The following is a 16,450-nucleotide window of genomic DNA, read 5'->3' as shown; positions in this document are numbered from 1 at the left end:
GCATTCTTTACATAAAAAACTTTTTTAGTTACTTCATATTAATGAACAGTCTATCGGAAACAACCTCTATGTCCTCCTAGGGTAGAGGTAAGTTCTGCGTACATACTATCCTTTCCGGACCTCATTTGTGTGATTTCACTGGGTTTATTGTTGTTGTTGTTGTTGTTGTTGTTGCATATTAGTGAACACTGGATCAGTTGTCTTGTTACTGTAGAGGAATAAAATCTGGAATCTTGATATGTTAATTGCAAGGTGGCCTATCTCATCAGTGGTCCTTTTTTATCTGTTATAAATACTGAAAAATGGTAGAAAAGGTCTGAAACTTTCATACATGCATTATCATTTCAATCAGGGAAATAGGGGACCATGGAATTCATAAATAATTGAAATAAAATCTGAGTTGATAAGATTCTGTGTGTCAGATGTTTGATCATCTTACAAATTCCAGAATTTAAATGAAAAAAAAAAAATCTTGGTAGGACAAGAGGAAGAGACAAGTTTCGATATGTTTGATCGTATCTCCAAATATATCAAATGGAAATAGTTCACTTTCTGGAGAGAACCAAAGGGATGTTAATATATTCGTATGCATTTAAGGGTGTAGCCTAGCGCTCATCAAAGTAATGAATAGGCCTAGCGGTCAACAAAATCACTAGAGAATAAGGCTTAAATTCCTATAGAGATAAAAAAAACGTAAGGTGATTTTTTTCGATCTACTTACACCTTGAAAGATAGAATTACATAGGAGGTAGCAGTTATTTCGTGAAATAATCAGACACCATTGTTATTTATACGTGGCACATACATATTTCTTAGATAGCCGCTATATGGATAGCAGAATCAGATATGATATACACAACCTAAAGTTAAAGTTGGTAGTATTGCTGTGTCCCCAGATTCATCAATTATCTGATCTTTTATGACTTCCAATGTGGGAAAAAAATAATTTTCAAGTCTACTTGCCAAATGGCGGTGCCATTAAGTTTTATTAATATTATAATTATTATTATAATTATTTTTTTTAATTGTTCAGCTTGGTGTAACATCTTCTTACTAGTTTCAGGGAAAAAAATAAAAATAACTATATTTATAACTGATAATTAAAAAATAGCCACAGTTTCAAAAGTAATCGAAATTTAGTCACTTTTTTTTTATGTAAAGATAAAATCTAAATAAAAATACCTTTAAAAATTCGAAAATATTCCAGCATAAGCTTGAATTCGTATTTTTTGCATATGAGCTTCCAGCATAATGTGCTGAAATTTTATAATGTGCTGGAGTTCTAACATAATATGCGGGAAGTTTATACGCAAGAACTTCATGATCCACATATTATGCTGGAACTATGCGTGTGCTGGAGTTCCAACATAATATGCTGGAAATTTATACGCATGAGCTCCATAATCCCACATATTATGCTGGAACTTTCCGTATTTCAGCAAAATAATGGTTATTTTTCAATGACTTTACAAATGTTGGCTATTTTTTAGTTAACAGTCCGAAAACTGGCTAGCTAGTGCTATTTTAACCTAGTTTCATGATGTTGAGAAGGCCCAAGTAAACAACCAAATAAGTCGATTTGATAGTCGTTGTTCAGTATTCATATTGGGCAAGATTAAACTTGAATTTGCGCACAAAAGTCTTACATTAAAGGGTAAAATGTTTTCTAATAAATGCTATTTCATGCATGATTCGAACCCGAAACTTTTAACTAAGAGTCGGCTTGAGCCTTGAGGTACGGTCAGTGTACCAAGAGTAATTTTACAGGAATTTTTCTTCACTCTATCAAAATTCATGTGTAAGTGAAGATGTACCTATTTAAACACGAAATGACTTTTAGTTTTGAGAATACGATTGTTAAAGTGACTGTCCTTTTATTGATTACGACTGAACAATAATGACTTGAAACGTACTTAATTACAATTAAATTTCTCCATTGGACATGTAAAGACAAGAGTTGTGCTATTACAGGCTGTTCATCAAACTTCACATTAAAAAACAATCAGTCTTTTAGTTTATGTAGTCGTCGGCCTCCCTACACGCATGTGTACGCCACAATGCCTCCTTAATTCGGGACGAAGACAAGATGATACATACGATAGGCAAAGAAAAGATCATCATTTCATGATAGTGTATGGGGAACGCAAGTTTGATCGAGTACATGCTGTTCATGAAACTTCACATTAAAAAACAATCGCAGTCTTTTAGTTTATGTAGTCGTCGGCCTCCCTACACGCATGTGTCCGTCAGAATACCTCCTTGATTCGGGACGAAGCCAAGATGATACATACGATAGGCAAAGAAAAGACCATCATTTCATAGTGCATGGGGAACACAAGTTTGATCGAGGATTATATTGGAGAGGAGAGATGGAAGAAAGATATGGATGAAAATGTACTTGCTCCTGTATCGAGTTTAAATTATATGCACTGACAGTAAATAATATTCACAATTCAGGTAATTTTTATAAGGTAATTACTGATAAATTTCTATGATAAGTATTCATTAATAATCTGATAAAAATGGTATTAACATGTTATCATAGGTTAAAATTTATCGATAATATAAGAATTCTTTCCATTGTCAATATATATAGTTTAAATCTTTTATTTTCTGAATTAACTTGTATATGGACCGATAATGTTATACGTTTTAGTTAAGTGATTTGTTGGGTTTCTAGGTGGATTTAATAAAGAGAAATGTATATTTTTAGCCTCTTTCAAAATTAATAGTCAACAATATGTAATTCCATGAGTCGAGCATGCATTATATATATATATATATATATATATATATATATATATATATATATATATTCTTAACGGGTTAACGAGCAAATACAAGGCCAACTGACCAAACATCTTCCTACAATTCAACAGTTTAATGTATGTATATGTATATGTATATATTCTTACACTTTTTGGCTAGTAAATACAAGGCCAACTGACCAAACATCTTCCTACAATTCAACAGTTTAAAAATATACTGGATTTTATTATAAAATAAAGACTGTAAAGTAAAGACAAGTATAGAGAGAAACTGATATATTATTCTGACTTCAAACTTATGTACATAATGAACTGAAGACTCCTCTATTTATAGAAGAAAGGAAGCAGCTGCAAGGCTTTTCTTTAGTTGCTTGTAAGCTGTCTGCATGAGCTGCTTGCAACCTGCCTGTTTAATAAGAAGCTGCTGCAAGTCATTTCATTGAGCTGCTTGCAACCTGCCTGCATCAGCTGCTTGTAGATAAACTTCAACAGAGTACTAAATGGATAATCTTCTTCAGGAAGATTATCTATAGCGGAGTAATAAATGGACATCCACAATATAATTATTTTCATAACACTCCCCTTGGATGTTCATTAAAAGGTATTGTGCCTCGTTAAAAACTTACTAGAAAAAACCGAGTGGGAAAAATCCTAGTGAAGGAAAAAGAGTACACATATTTAGTAATACGCATTGCTAGCTGCCTCATTAAAAACCTTATAAGGAAAACCCTGTAGGAAAAAACCTTAGTAAGGAAAAAAGAGTACATCGCGTATTTCACTCCCCCTCATGAAAACCCTGTTTCAAATATTTGAGTCTCTGCATTCCAATCTTGTATACCATCTTCTCAAAAGTTGAAGTTGGTAAAGATTTAGTGAATAAATCTGCCAGATTGTCACTTGAACGGATTTGTTGCACATCAATGTCACCATTTTTCTGAAGATCGTGTGTGTAGAATAATTTTGGTGAAATGTGCTTCGTTCTATCTCCTTTTATAAATCCTCCCTTCAATTGGGCTATGCATGCCGCATTGTCTTCGTATAAAATTGTGGGTCTTTTCTCACATTTCAAACTATATTTTTCTCGAATAAAATGAATTATTGATCTCAACCATACGCATTCCCTACTTGCTTCATGAATAGCTATTATTTCAGCATGATTTGAAGAAGTAGCAACAATAGATTATTTTGTGGAGCGCCATGATATGATAGTACCTCCACATGTAAACACGTACCCGGTTTGAGATCTAGCTTTATGGGGATCAGATAAATAACCTGCATCTGCATAACCAACAAGATCTGCACTATCTTTGTTAGCATAAAACAAACCCATATCAAGAGTTCCCTTTAAATATCGCAATATATGCTTAATCCCGTTCCAATGTCTCCGTGTAGGAGAAGAGCTATATCTTGCTAGTAAATTAACAGAAAATGCTATGTCAGGCCTTGTAGCATTAGCAAGATACATTAGTGCACCAATTGCACTGAGATAGGGTACTTCGGGACCAAGGAGTTCCTCATCCTCTTCTGGAGGTCGGAACAAATCTTTATTCATTTCAAGTGATCTAACAACCATTGGTGTACTCAATGGGTGCGCTTTGTCCATGTAAAAACGTTTTAGGACCCTTTCTGTATAGGCAGATTGATGGATAAAGATCCCGTCTGCTAAATGTTCAATTTGCAAACCAAGACAAAGTTTTGTCTTTCCAAGATCTTTCATCTCAAATTCTTTCTTAAGATATTCAATTGCCTTTTGGAGCTCTTCTGGAGTTCCAACAAGATTTATGTCATCAACATAAACAGCAAGTATAATAAATTCTGAAGCCATTTTCTTTATAAAAATGCATGGACAAATAACATCATTTATGTAACCCTCTTTCAGCAAATATTCACTGAGGCGATTATACCACATGCGCCCAGATTGCTTTAAACCGTACAAAGATCTTTGTAATCTGATTGAGTACATTTCCCGAGATTTTGAATATGCTTCAGGCATTTTAAATCCTTCAGGGATTTTCATGTAAATTTCATTATCAAGTGACCCGTACAGATAAGCTGTAACCACATCTATTAGATGTATTTCAAGCCTTTCACGTAAGGCTAAACTGATGAGATATCGAAATGTTATGGCATCCATAATTGGTGAATATGTTTCTTCATAATCGACTCCGGGTCGTTGTGAGAATCCTTGTGTAATAAGGCGGGCCTTGTATCTTTCAACTTCATTTTTATCATTCCTTTTTCGCACAAAAACCCATTTATGACCAACTGGCTTTATACCAGCAGGTGTTTGGACTACTGGTCCAAAGACCTCTCTTTTAGCAAGTGACTTCAATTCCGATTGAATTCACTCTTGCCACTTTGGCCAATCGGATCTTTGTCGACATTCTTTGACAGATTGGGGTTCAAGATTCTCATTATCTTGCATAATGTTAAGTGCAACATTATATGCAAAAATATTATCCACCACTATTTCAGATCGATTTAAATTAATCCCATCACCAGTAGAACTTATTAAAAGTTCCTCACTCACTTGAGTCTCGGGTTCATTGATTTCTTTAGGAATCTCAGAACTAATCAGATCTTGGGTCTCTTCAGGAGATCCCTTCATAATATCATTTTGATCATTTGTCGATTTTCTTTTTCTAGGATTTCGATCCTTAGAACCCAAAGGTCTACCACACTTCAGGCGTGCTTTAGGTTCACTAGCTCTCATGCTAGTAGATGGTCCTGTTTGGATGTCAATTCGGATAGGCACATTCTCTGCAGGGATATGCGACTTAGTTATCCTTTTCAAATCAGTGAATGTGTTTGGCATTTGATTTGCTATATTCTGTAAATGGATGATTTTTTGGACCTCCTGATTACATATAGGGGTACGTGGATCAAAGTGAGATAATGATGAAACTTTTCACACAATTTCTCTTTTGATTTCCTTTTTCTCTCCCCCTAATTGTGAAAAATTTGTTTCATCAAATCGACAATCTGCAAATCGAGCAGTAAATAAATCTCCCATCAATGGTTCAAGATAGCGAATAATAGAGGGTGATTCAAACCCAATATATATTCCTAATCTTCTTTGGGGGCCCATCTTACTGCGCTGTGGTGGTGCTACTGGCACATATACAACACATCCAAAAATTTGTAGATGGGCAATATTTGGTTCATAAACAAAAATCAATTGTGACAGAGAATATTTATTATAATGTGTCGGTCTGAGATGGATAAGTGATGCTGCATGCAAGATAGCATGGCCCCAAACAGTAGTGGGCAATTTTGTTTTCATAAGTAGTGGTCTTGCTATCAATTGCAGCCGTTTAATAAATGACTCTGCAAGGCCATTTTGAGTATGAACATAAGCTACAGGATGTTCAACTTTTATTCCAACTGATAGACAGTAATTATCAAAAGCTTGAGATGAAAATTCTCCAGCATTATCAAGGCGAATAGCCTTTATAGGATAATCTGGGAATTGTGCCCTTAATCGAATTATTTGGGCTAATAACTTTGCAAACGCCAGGTTGCGAGATGATAGTAGGCAAACATGAGACGATCTTGAAGATGCATCTATTAAGACCATAAAATATCTAAACAGCCCACTTGGTGGGTGAATAGGTCCACATATATCCCCATGTATACGTTCTAAAAAGGTAGGGGACTCAATGTCAACCTTCATTGGTGATGGTCTAGTGATCATTTTGCCTTGATAACAAGCATCACAAGAAAATTCATCATTTGTAAGAATCTTCAGGTTCTTTAATGGATGCCCACTCGAATTTTCAGTAATTCGTCTCATCATTATTGATCCAGGATGGCCCAAACGGCCATGCCAAAGTACAAAAGTATTTGAATCAGTAAACTTCTGATTTACGATAGAGTGTGCTTTAACTGTACTAATCTTTGAATAGTATAAGCTAGAAGATAAAGTTGGTAACTTTTTTACAATGCATTTCTGGCCAGAAATATTCTTTGTAATACAAAGATATTCCACGTTCATTTCATCTATTGTCTCAACATGATACCCATTTCGGCGGATATCTATAAAACTCAACAAGTTTCTTCGGGACTTGGAGGAGAATAATGCATTGTCTATAATAAGTTTTGTTCCCTTAGACAGAAATACAATAGCTCTTCCGGAGCCTTCAATCAAACTTATATTACCAGAAATTGTAGAAACATTTACTTTTTCCTTATGCAAATAAGAAAAGTATTTCTGATCTTTGAATATGGCATGAGTTGTTCCACTATCAATTACACAAATATCTTCATGATTGGTCTTTGATCCAAACATAATTTGAAGATTATTCATATTCTTTAAAATGACATAAACAAAATAAATATGATAGTAAACAGTATTATCAAAGCATAACTTTTATTTATATACAACAATTACATAACCATACTATATACTACAAACAACAAAAATTAAAATATTTACATTTTTACAGATTCACTACCGATCACATGACTTGTTTCTCCTTATGGGAGTGCAAAATAATCAGCTACATCCAAATGCATGAAGTCTAAATTATCTTCAGAAATAAAATTTGCTTCAGCATTTTTCTTTGTCTTCTTCAGGGAGGCTTGATACAGCTCAATCAGGTGCTTTGGCATACGACATGTACGTGACCAGTGCCCTTTTCCTCCACATCTATAGCATGCATTTTCTTGCTTTACTTCTTGCACCGCTTCATGCTTTTGTTCCTTCCTTTTTCACTGCTGGTGGTGAGGAGGGTTCTTTGGTGCATTGTTATTACCACGATTAGAGTTTCCTCCCCGACCACGGCCATGACCACGACTGGGGCCACGTCCTCTTCCACGCTTAGCTTGGTGGAAGTTCGTCTCATTCACTTCAGGGAATGGACAAGAACCAGTAGGTCGGCTTTCATGGTTTTTCATTAATAGCCCATTATGTTGCTCGGCTACAAGAAGATGTGAGATAAGTTCAGAATACTTTTTAAATCCCATCTCTCGATATTGCTGCTGCAGGAGCATATTCGAGGCATGAAAAGTGGTGAAAATTTTCTCCAACATATCATGATCAGTAATATTATCACCACATAGTTTCAATTGGGAAATAATTCTGAATATAGCAGAATTATAATCACTGATAGATTTAAAATCTTGTAGCCTTAGATGAGTCCAATCATAACGTGCCTGTGGAAGAACGACCATCTTCAGGTGGTCATACCTATCTTTCAAATTATTCCACAGTATGACTGGATCTTTAACAGTAAGATATTCCATTTTCAGGCCCTCATCAAGGTGATGGCGTAGGAATATCATTGCTTTGGCACGGTCTTGGTTTGATGCCTGATTTTTATCTTTGATGGTGTCTGCCAGACCCATCGCATCAAGATGAATTTCGGCATCAAGCACCCAAGACATGTAGCTTTTGCCCGATATATCCAGGGCTACAAACTCAAGTTTAGAAAGATTTGACATTATTTAGAAAAAGAAAGTTCGTACCTCTGATACTTTCAAAGTATTTTCTCGAGATGGCAGAGTCTCGTGCTGATAACGTGTTATAAAATAAAGACTATAAAGTAAAGACAAGTATAGAGAGAAACTGATATATTATTCTGACTTCAAACTTATGTACATAATGAACTGAAGACTCCTCTATTTATAGAAGAAAGGAAGCAGCTGCAAAGCTTTTCTTTAGCTGCTTGTAAGCTGTCTGTTTAATAAGAAGCTGCTGCAAATCATTTCATTGAGCTGCTTGCAACCTGCCTGCATCAGCTGCTTGTAGATAAACTTCAACAGAATACTAAATGGATAATCTTCTTCAGGAAAATTATCTATAGCGGAGTAATAAATGAACATCCACAATATAATTATTTTCATAACAGATTTTACCTTTTTATGATATTTGTTTTTCCTCTAGTAAGCAATGGAAAAGTTTTCGAAGTTGATAACTGGGACCTATTGTTTCATTTTCTTTATGTTTCATCAATAAAAATATTTTTCCCTTTAACTTTTGTTCTATTTTTAAGCTTTTAGTTTGAGTGTCATCTCACGTTAACATATATTAAATTAACTTCATGTTAGGGCTATATGATAAGAGCTAATTGTAATTAAGTGCCAAATACACCGTAACTTAGCTTTGCTTTTACTTTTTTTAATGAAATATATATATATATATATATATATATATATATATATATATATATATATATATATATATATATATATATATATTAAAGCAAGAAAGTTACCATATATAATTAGAAATTCTCAGAATGATTTGTTTTGCTATAAAACTATTTTTTCTTGTCCAAGCACGTTTTATTTGTACTTTGTTTTTGAACAAAACAGATCAATCAAATTACAAAACAAATATTTGAAAAATATCAAGGATATTAAAAAGACAAAATGAATCGATAGATTAAAGAGTCACAAATTTTGCTGCCTCTAAGTTATTTTAACCGTAAATATTATATAACTTTACTTGTATAGTGAGTAAAGCTCAGTTACTTTATTGGAACAAAAAATAATTTTTATAACTTCTATGTTATAGTTTGTAAAGAAAAAAGGAAAAAGATTTTGTGATTTCTTAGCCATCGGCCATTGCTCTCCTTTTGTTCTTAGAATAGCACGTGATCGATCCACGTGAGTTCGAATCCGTCGAGTATAAAACTGCCCAACTACCCGCCAATTTCCCTTTTGAACAATATGTCTCACATTTCCAACCACTACTGCTCTCTGCTCAAACTTTGGTGTGAAGCGCAAAACCAAAACCAAATCAAGAAGCTCCATTGCTTCATTCTCAAAACCATAGCAAACCCAGAAACCTTTTTGCTAAACAATCTCATAAACACGTATAGTAAACTCAACAACAAAGAGTATGCACACAAAGTGTTTGAACAAATTCCCCAACCAAACCAGTTCTCATGGAATACCGTTCTTTCTGTTTATTCCAAGTCCGGAAACTTCGTACAAATGCGGAAGGTATTTAATCTGATGCCAAAACGAGATGGGGTGTCTTGGAATTTGATTATTTCGGGGTATGCATCTCAGGGTTTGTGTATCGATGCGTTAAAGGCGTATAAGTTGATGTTAGAAGATGGAAGAATGAGTTTGAATAGAATAACATTTTCGGCAGTGATTATATTGTCTTCAGACAATGATTGGATTCGGATGGGTAGGCAAATTCATGGGCAGATAAAGAAATGTGGATTCGAGGAGTATGTTTTCGTGGGTAATCCTTTGGTCGATATGTATGCCAAAGCAGGGTTTATTTACGAGGCTGAAAAGGTTTTCAGTGAGTTGCCAGAGAGGAATATGGTGATGTATAATACGATGATTATGGGTTTTTTGAGGTGTGGGATGGTAAGAGAGTCGAGAAGTTTGTTTCAGGATATGCCTGAGAGAGATTCCATTTCTTGGACAACGATGATAACGGGGTTAACACAGAATGGTCTTGATAGGGAAGCACTTGTATTGTTTAGGAAAATGAGGTTAGAGGGGCTGGCTATTGACCAGTTCACTTTTGGGAGCATTTTGACTGCTTGTGGAGGCCTCCAGGCTATTGAAGAAGGCAAACAGATTCATGCTTATATAGTCAGAACCTCTCACAGCGACAACGTGTTTGTAGGTAGTGCCCTTGTTGACATGTATTCCAAGTGTAGAAACATCAAGTACGCCGAGACCACTTTTAGTAGAATGTCGAACAAAAATATCATCTCTTGGACTGCAATGGTCGTTGGATATGGACAGAATGGTTATAGCGAAGAAGCTGTTAAGGCTTTCTGTGATATGCAAAGAAATGGGGTTGAGCCAGATGATTTTACTTTAGGAAGTGTTATAAGCTCATGTGCAAATCTGGCTAGCTTGGAAGAAGGAGCCCAGTTTCATGGTCGAGCATCAGTATCAGGCTTGATATCTTTCATTACTGTTTCTAATGCACTTGTGACCCTGTATGGTAAGTGTGGCAGCATAGAAGAATCTCACCGGCTTTTCGATGAGATGTATGTTAAGGACGAGGTCTCTTGGACAGCATTAGTGTCAGGATATGCTCAGTTTGGAAAAGCAACCGAAACAATTGAGTTATTTGAGAAAATGCTGGTACATGGTCTTCAACCAGATGGAGTAACTTTTGTTGGGGTTCTTTCAGCTTGCAGTAGGGCAGGACTTGTGGAAGAAGGGAAAGTTTATTTTGAATCGATGGTGAAAAAACATGGAATTACGCCAATTCTTGATCATTATACTTGCATGATTGATTTATTCAGCCGAGCTGGTCGTTTAGTAGAAGCAAAAGATTTTATAGAGAAGATGCCTTGCACGCCAGATGCAATTGGTTGGGCTACACTGTTGAGCTCATGTAGAACCCATGGTAACATGGAAATTGGCAAATGGGCAGCAGAGTCCCTTTTAGAACTTGAGCCAGAAAATCCTGCCAGCTATGTCTTACTCACAAGCATGTATGCTGTGCAAGGAAATTGGGCTGAAGTGGCTCGTTTAAGGAGGGCCATGAGAGATAGAGGTGTGAGGAAGGAGCCAGGATGTAGTTGGATCAAATATAAAAACAGAGTGCACATTTTCTCTGCTGATGACAAGTCAAGTCCATTTTCAAATCAAATATATGCAGAACTGGAGAAATTGAACGCTAAAATGATAGACGAGGGTTATGTACCGGATGTAACTCATGTCATGCATAACGTTGAAGTGTCCGATAAAATTAAATTGCTTAACCACCACAGCGAGAGGCTTGCTATTGCCTTTGGTTTGATCTTTATCCCCCCTGGGCTCCCAATAAGAGTGGTTAAAAACCTAAGGGTATGTGGTGATTGCCATAGTGCAACTAAAATCATTTCTAAGATCACCCAAAGAGAAATTCTTGTAAGAGATGCAGTTAGATTTCATTTATTTAAGGATGGAAAATGTTCTTGTGGAGATTTCTGGTGATAATTTGCCCATAATTTCAGATCAGTAACGAGGTCCACTTATCCTCTTTTCAATCTCTTACTCTCTCATGCGATTAATTTTCAAGCCATAGCGAACAAGTAAAGGAGTGATAGAATGAAGTCGCTAAAGGCAGGAATCCATCCTTCCATTTGATCAAAGGGAACTGTTACATGCATCATGCTGGTTCCTGTGTTTGCACGTTATATGAGAGACGAATAATCTCACTGATTCTTTTAAAAGTATACATTTGCTTCCCATGAGAGGACTTGGCTATGTCTGCTATATATTAGCTCAAATTACAGAAGACTGCGGAGCCATTCTCAGAAGCACCACGACTCAGAGCTCATCAATTTCCATATTGAGTAGCATGCAAGCGTGAAACATGGAGTATCTGATTTATGAGGCTACCAATCCTCTTGACAACGTAAGTTAACCATAACATAGCTGATTATGTTGACAAATTACAGCCCTTTAGACATTGACGTTGTTATCTAATTCTGTTAGTTTTGGGAGAAAATATAGTTCTGTTGGTAACTTTTGATTCATAAACACATCAATATGAGAAAGCTTTAACTTGCAGCTATTGGCTTTTGGATAGGAGAAGCAGATGATTTTTATTTATCTTGTAAAAGGGAGTCAGTCTTCTGCTCTTCGGATGAAAAGCTACTGATTTTTGGGAATTTTCTTTATTTGCCTTTTATATTGTTATATGAGATGATTTACAATCTTTGTCCTAAGTGTTTATAAGTTACCAATGCATACCTGATGTACTAGTTGAGTACAATCTACATATCGGCACTTCTGCCTTATGTGATTCAAAAGAAATAGATATATTGCCAGTCTGACTAGATTCTAACACCAATACAATTCCAGTATCATCAAGGAATTTACTGTGGGTAGTTATACATACAACAAAAAAGCTGTGATAATGAAACATAAAATTTTAAGTTTGAAAGAGATATAGCTTCTTTCAGCTTGAGATTCAAACAAGGGCTTATTCCATAGAAGCAATAACCATATCTAATCCCGTTGTAGTAATGATGGGAACAACTCTGACTGACTTTCCGGCGGATTCTAGAATATTTGAAGAAAAATCTCATTAGACTAAAATTTAGGGGTATGCGATAATGAGATTATTAGAGAAGCTAGAAAACTTTACCTGCAAGCGGTGACAAATCTCAAAAACTTCAGCAAGGGGTGCCCAGTCTCCAAAATTCCTTTCAATAAATTGATAAGCAACTCCACTTTTTCCTTTGCCGACAATGAAAAGTCCTCCTTTTATCTCACCTTCACCCCTGAAGTTCTGCTCCACCCCCATGGCTTTCGCTCTCTTATAATTTGCAATAGCTCGAGGATTAAATAGAAAGCCTGATATGAACCTGTCTTTTAGCAGATTTCCTCCTCCCAGAGCTTTATAAAATGCCATGCTTTTGTCAAAGAGGACTACGCCACCCCAGTATCGTGGCCAGAAATCCTTTAACTGGATTACAAAACCCAGCATAATGAACCAGGTCCTTCCAAAGAAATGTCAGCAAAAAAGTAGTAAAAAGTTACCTCTGATTCTATTTGCTCATGAAGAACAGCAAATAATTGAAACCCCAATGCGTCAAATATTGGTTTCTTTGCATAAAGTTGGTGGGCTTCAGCTCTGCACATAATGCACCTGTTTCCATCATCTTTTTGGGATTAGATTCAGTAATTCATGCTCATAGAAAAAGATTTAATTTCATCTTCTTATAAAAATATAAATACCATTTGTTCTTTAAAGGGGAAAAACATTCCTAGGTTATATCCTTCATCAATGTATCCAGAGTCTAGTGGGATCACATGCATTGTTGGATCTTCTATTGTGATTGAAGTTTTATGCAGGTATTGACTTGAGTTTCCCTGTGAAATTCTTGCAAGAGGTTTCTTTATTTCTGTTTAACCTAGTATCTGTTATATCCTATAAGAGGCAGCGTCCGAGACATTGCATATACTGTGTCTGAGACATAGCATATCCATTGAACTACAATTAACAAATTATAGGTGTTAATTGCAGAAATGATTTGATGCTTTACCCAGGGCGACGAATGCATATAATCACTGCTGGTTTATCACGCCAGAGCTCTGAAGCCTTCAGTGGCGGAGTCTTTGTTTTCACCAAACGCTCCATTCCAATCTTGTACTCTGGCGTTAGTTTCTGAACTGAGATATTCTCAATGGTAGAATAAGGAGCAACATTCTCAACTACTGGGGTGGCCTGCACACAGCCGCATGCTCTAGGCTCATCTGGCATTGAAGCTACTGTTCCCTTAAAAACATGTCCATCTTTAATTTTGAAATCAGCCAATGATTGTTCAAGGGATACATCATTAGCTGTATTGGTTCTCCTAAGGGATCTCGTCATACTCTGCTTCCTGGAGTTGACAGCAGAAATCTCTCTCCTGTAAAGACTCTCATTCCTCGAGGCACTTCTTCTCCTCACTTGGAGATCGTTGGCTTCTGGCAAAGAATCTCCCCCGCAAGCTGCAGTTCTGTCTGTAAAACGGGCAACATGGCCCCTTTTCATTCCATACTTTGCAGTAAGATCTACTGCACTCAAGTTAAGAAGCTCAGAAAGGGAATTCCCAGACTCCTCAAGCTTATCTGCATATTGCATCAGTGCATGATCATGCAGGTATGACCTTATTTCCAGCGCATCCTTGAGTAAGAAAGAAATAGAAATCAGAACAATATCTTATTTTGTTTCTTACCTTTATTCAGATGTGCCTGTTGAAAGTTTATTTTGAGTAAAAACGTAGAAATGGAATGGAGGAGTTTAGGATTTTTGATTGCGCACAAAGATGTTTTAATGATCTCTTATTTCTTTTGTTGGAACTTTATTTTTCTGATACTTTATATTGTTCTAGGGAAATACAAGAATTACTTAGTTGTTTACAAAGATTTGCAAAAGAATATGAAGAACCCCAGATGATTTTCTTGAGGTATATACAAGAAGGGTGAATTATCAGTAAAGAGAACCTTTTGCCGTTGAGTCATGTTCAACTCGTTCATATCATCTGCAGTCATAATCTTCAGTGTTGGTACATCATCCCACCCTTCCTCCAACAGCTTTGGAATAAGTCCCTGCAGCGATCCATTTCCAATAAAGTCCTCAATCGCGAAAGAAGCCATCTCCTTTCTGAAGCAGAGAAACAGAGAGAGACTTGGAAGAAAGACCTGTGTATATATGCAATCAATGAATGTACACACTTATTAGTTTATATGTCCAAGTTTGAAATACATTCACTTCGACAATGTCTATGGCTGTGGTTAACTCCTGTCCCAATGTATTGTGCATTCTTATAGTGATTGATGAACTGCTTCACTCATAAGATCTTTCAATTGCTAACGATAAACAAATTTATCTTTTTGTTGAAGGATTCTATAAAGATATCTACTTTCGTAGCAGACGTTATAGCCATTTATATATTAACACTGAAGCATTTTTTGACATACGGTATACTGTTGGTAGAATATTTTCCAAAAATTAAGATTTGGGGTTTTAGTCATGACCTTAGAAGGATGAAATAAAGGCTGGAAAATGGGAATATTGACAAATGGAAAAAGATAACTTTGCTCTGAAATCTTCTTTAGTTTAATCAGAGGGGCTAATTGAATATTTAAAGCTTTTAAATAAAAAAAATTAAATCTTTGTTGGCGATTATGTCACAACTGCCGGCCAAACATTTTTGCCAAAGCTGAACCAGTTGTGCTCTTTAATTTTTTTCTGTTTGGTCAGACAAGTTCACTATCGACTGTTCATCATTTAGGGTGTTCAAGAAAAATCGAAAAGAAATTCAAGTTAAAAAACCACCTCGTTGTAAAAAAATCGACATGTTTTTTTTAAAAAAACTTATATCCACTGAGTAGCAGAAATGATGTACGGGGTTGAGTGTTGGGCTGTTACGAACTCACATATCCAGAAGATGAAAGTAGCAGAAATGAGTATGTTGAGGTGGATGTGCGGGCACACTAGGATGGATAAGATCAGGAATGATGATATTCGGGAGAAGGTGCGTGTGACTCCCATTGATGACAAGCTGCGGGAAGCGAGGCTCCGATGGTTTCGGCATGTACAGAGGAGGAGCCCAGATGCCCCGGTAAGGAGGTGTGAGCGGCTAGTTGTAAAGGGCACGAGAAGAGATAGAGGGCGGCCGAAGAAGTATTGGGGAGAGGTGATCAGCCAGGACATGGCGATGCTTCAGATTTCCGAGGACATGGCACTTGATAGGAAGATGTGGAGGTCGAGTATTAGGGTTGTAGGTTAGGAGATAGTTAAGTCTTGCCTTACTTCGTACCGTTGTAAGACTACCCTGGTAGGGTTTTGTCTAAGCTAGCTAGTGGCAATGACATGTTTTACTATTTTGCGTCTCAGTGCCGAACCTATTTACTAGCTATCGTTTTTGCTTTGCATCTTTCTTCTAGATTTCATGTTCCTATTTTTCCTATGATTTCTGTGGTGATACTGATACTGTCTCCTTTTGTCTTTTTGTTCTCTTGAGCCGAGGGTCTTTCGGAAACAAACTTTCTACCTCTTCGGGGGTAGGGGTAAGGTCTGCGTACACACTACACTCTCCAGACCCCACTAGTGAGATTTCACTGGGTTGTTGTTGTTGTTGTATATCCACAGTGTAAGAATTTTTGGTTTGTATATTGGACGCTCATTAAATTTTACCAGATTATCAACTAATGATTATCAAGATATTTATCGAATAATTGACATGATTGTGTAAATATTTTTTTTACACCGTCCA

The 16,450-nt window shown here is 36.3% G+C and overlaps 2 protein-coding genes across 3 annotated transcripts; one reads left to right on the top strand and one right to left on the bottom strand.

Annotated features, from left to right (window-relative positions):
• Window positions 1-9,299: 9,299 nt before the first annotated feature.
• LOC107784818 (putative pentatricopeptide repeat-containing protein At1g68930) lies at window positions 9,300-13,865 on the top strand. 2 transcript variants are annotated; one of them, XM_075248267.1, is made up of 2 exons: window positions 9,300-12,096; window positions 13,737-13,865. In XM_075248267.1, exon 1 carries the CDS (start codon window positions 9,441-9,443, stop codon window positions 11,670-11,672), a length of 2,232 nt encoding a protein of 743 aa, XP_075104368.1. In that variant the 5' UTR covers window positions 9,300-9,440; the 3' UTR covers window positions 11,673-12,096; window positions 13,737-13,865. The 2 variants fall into 2 exon arrangements, with proteins under 2 accessions (XP_075104368.1, XP_016461487.2); XM_016606001.2 differs by having other exon boundaries at window positions 13,714-13,852.
• On the bottom strand, window positions 12,106-15,257 carry LOC107784819 (uncharacterized). Its single transcript, XM_016606002.2, has 5 exons — window positions 14,676-15,257; window positions 13,733-14,355; window positions 13,227-13,335; window positions 12,832-13,152; window positions 12,106-12,746 (listed from the first exon to the last, which is right to left on the bottom strand). The coding sequence occupies exons 1-5, from the start codon at window positions 14,826-14,828 to the stop codon at window positions 12,693-12,695; spliced, it is 1,260 nt and encodes a 419-aa protein (XP_016461488.1). The 5' UTR covers window positions 14,829-15,257; the 3' UTR covers window positions 12,106-12,692.
• Window positions 15,258-16,450: the final 1,193 nt, after the last annotated feature.

The sequence above is a fragment of the Nicotiana tabacum genome, chromosome 24 (genome assembly GCF_000715075.1).
Source record: "Nicotiana tabacum cultivar K326 chromosome 24, ASM71507v2, whole genome shotgun sequence".
Lineage (NCBI taxonomy): Eukaryota > Viridiplantae > Streptophyta > Magnoliopsida > Solanales > Solanaceae > Nicotiana > Nicotiana tabacum.
The sequence above is the reverse complement of the archived record's forward strand: the minus strand, read 5'-3'. Positions and strand labels throughout refer to the sequence as shown.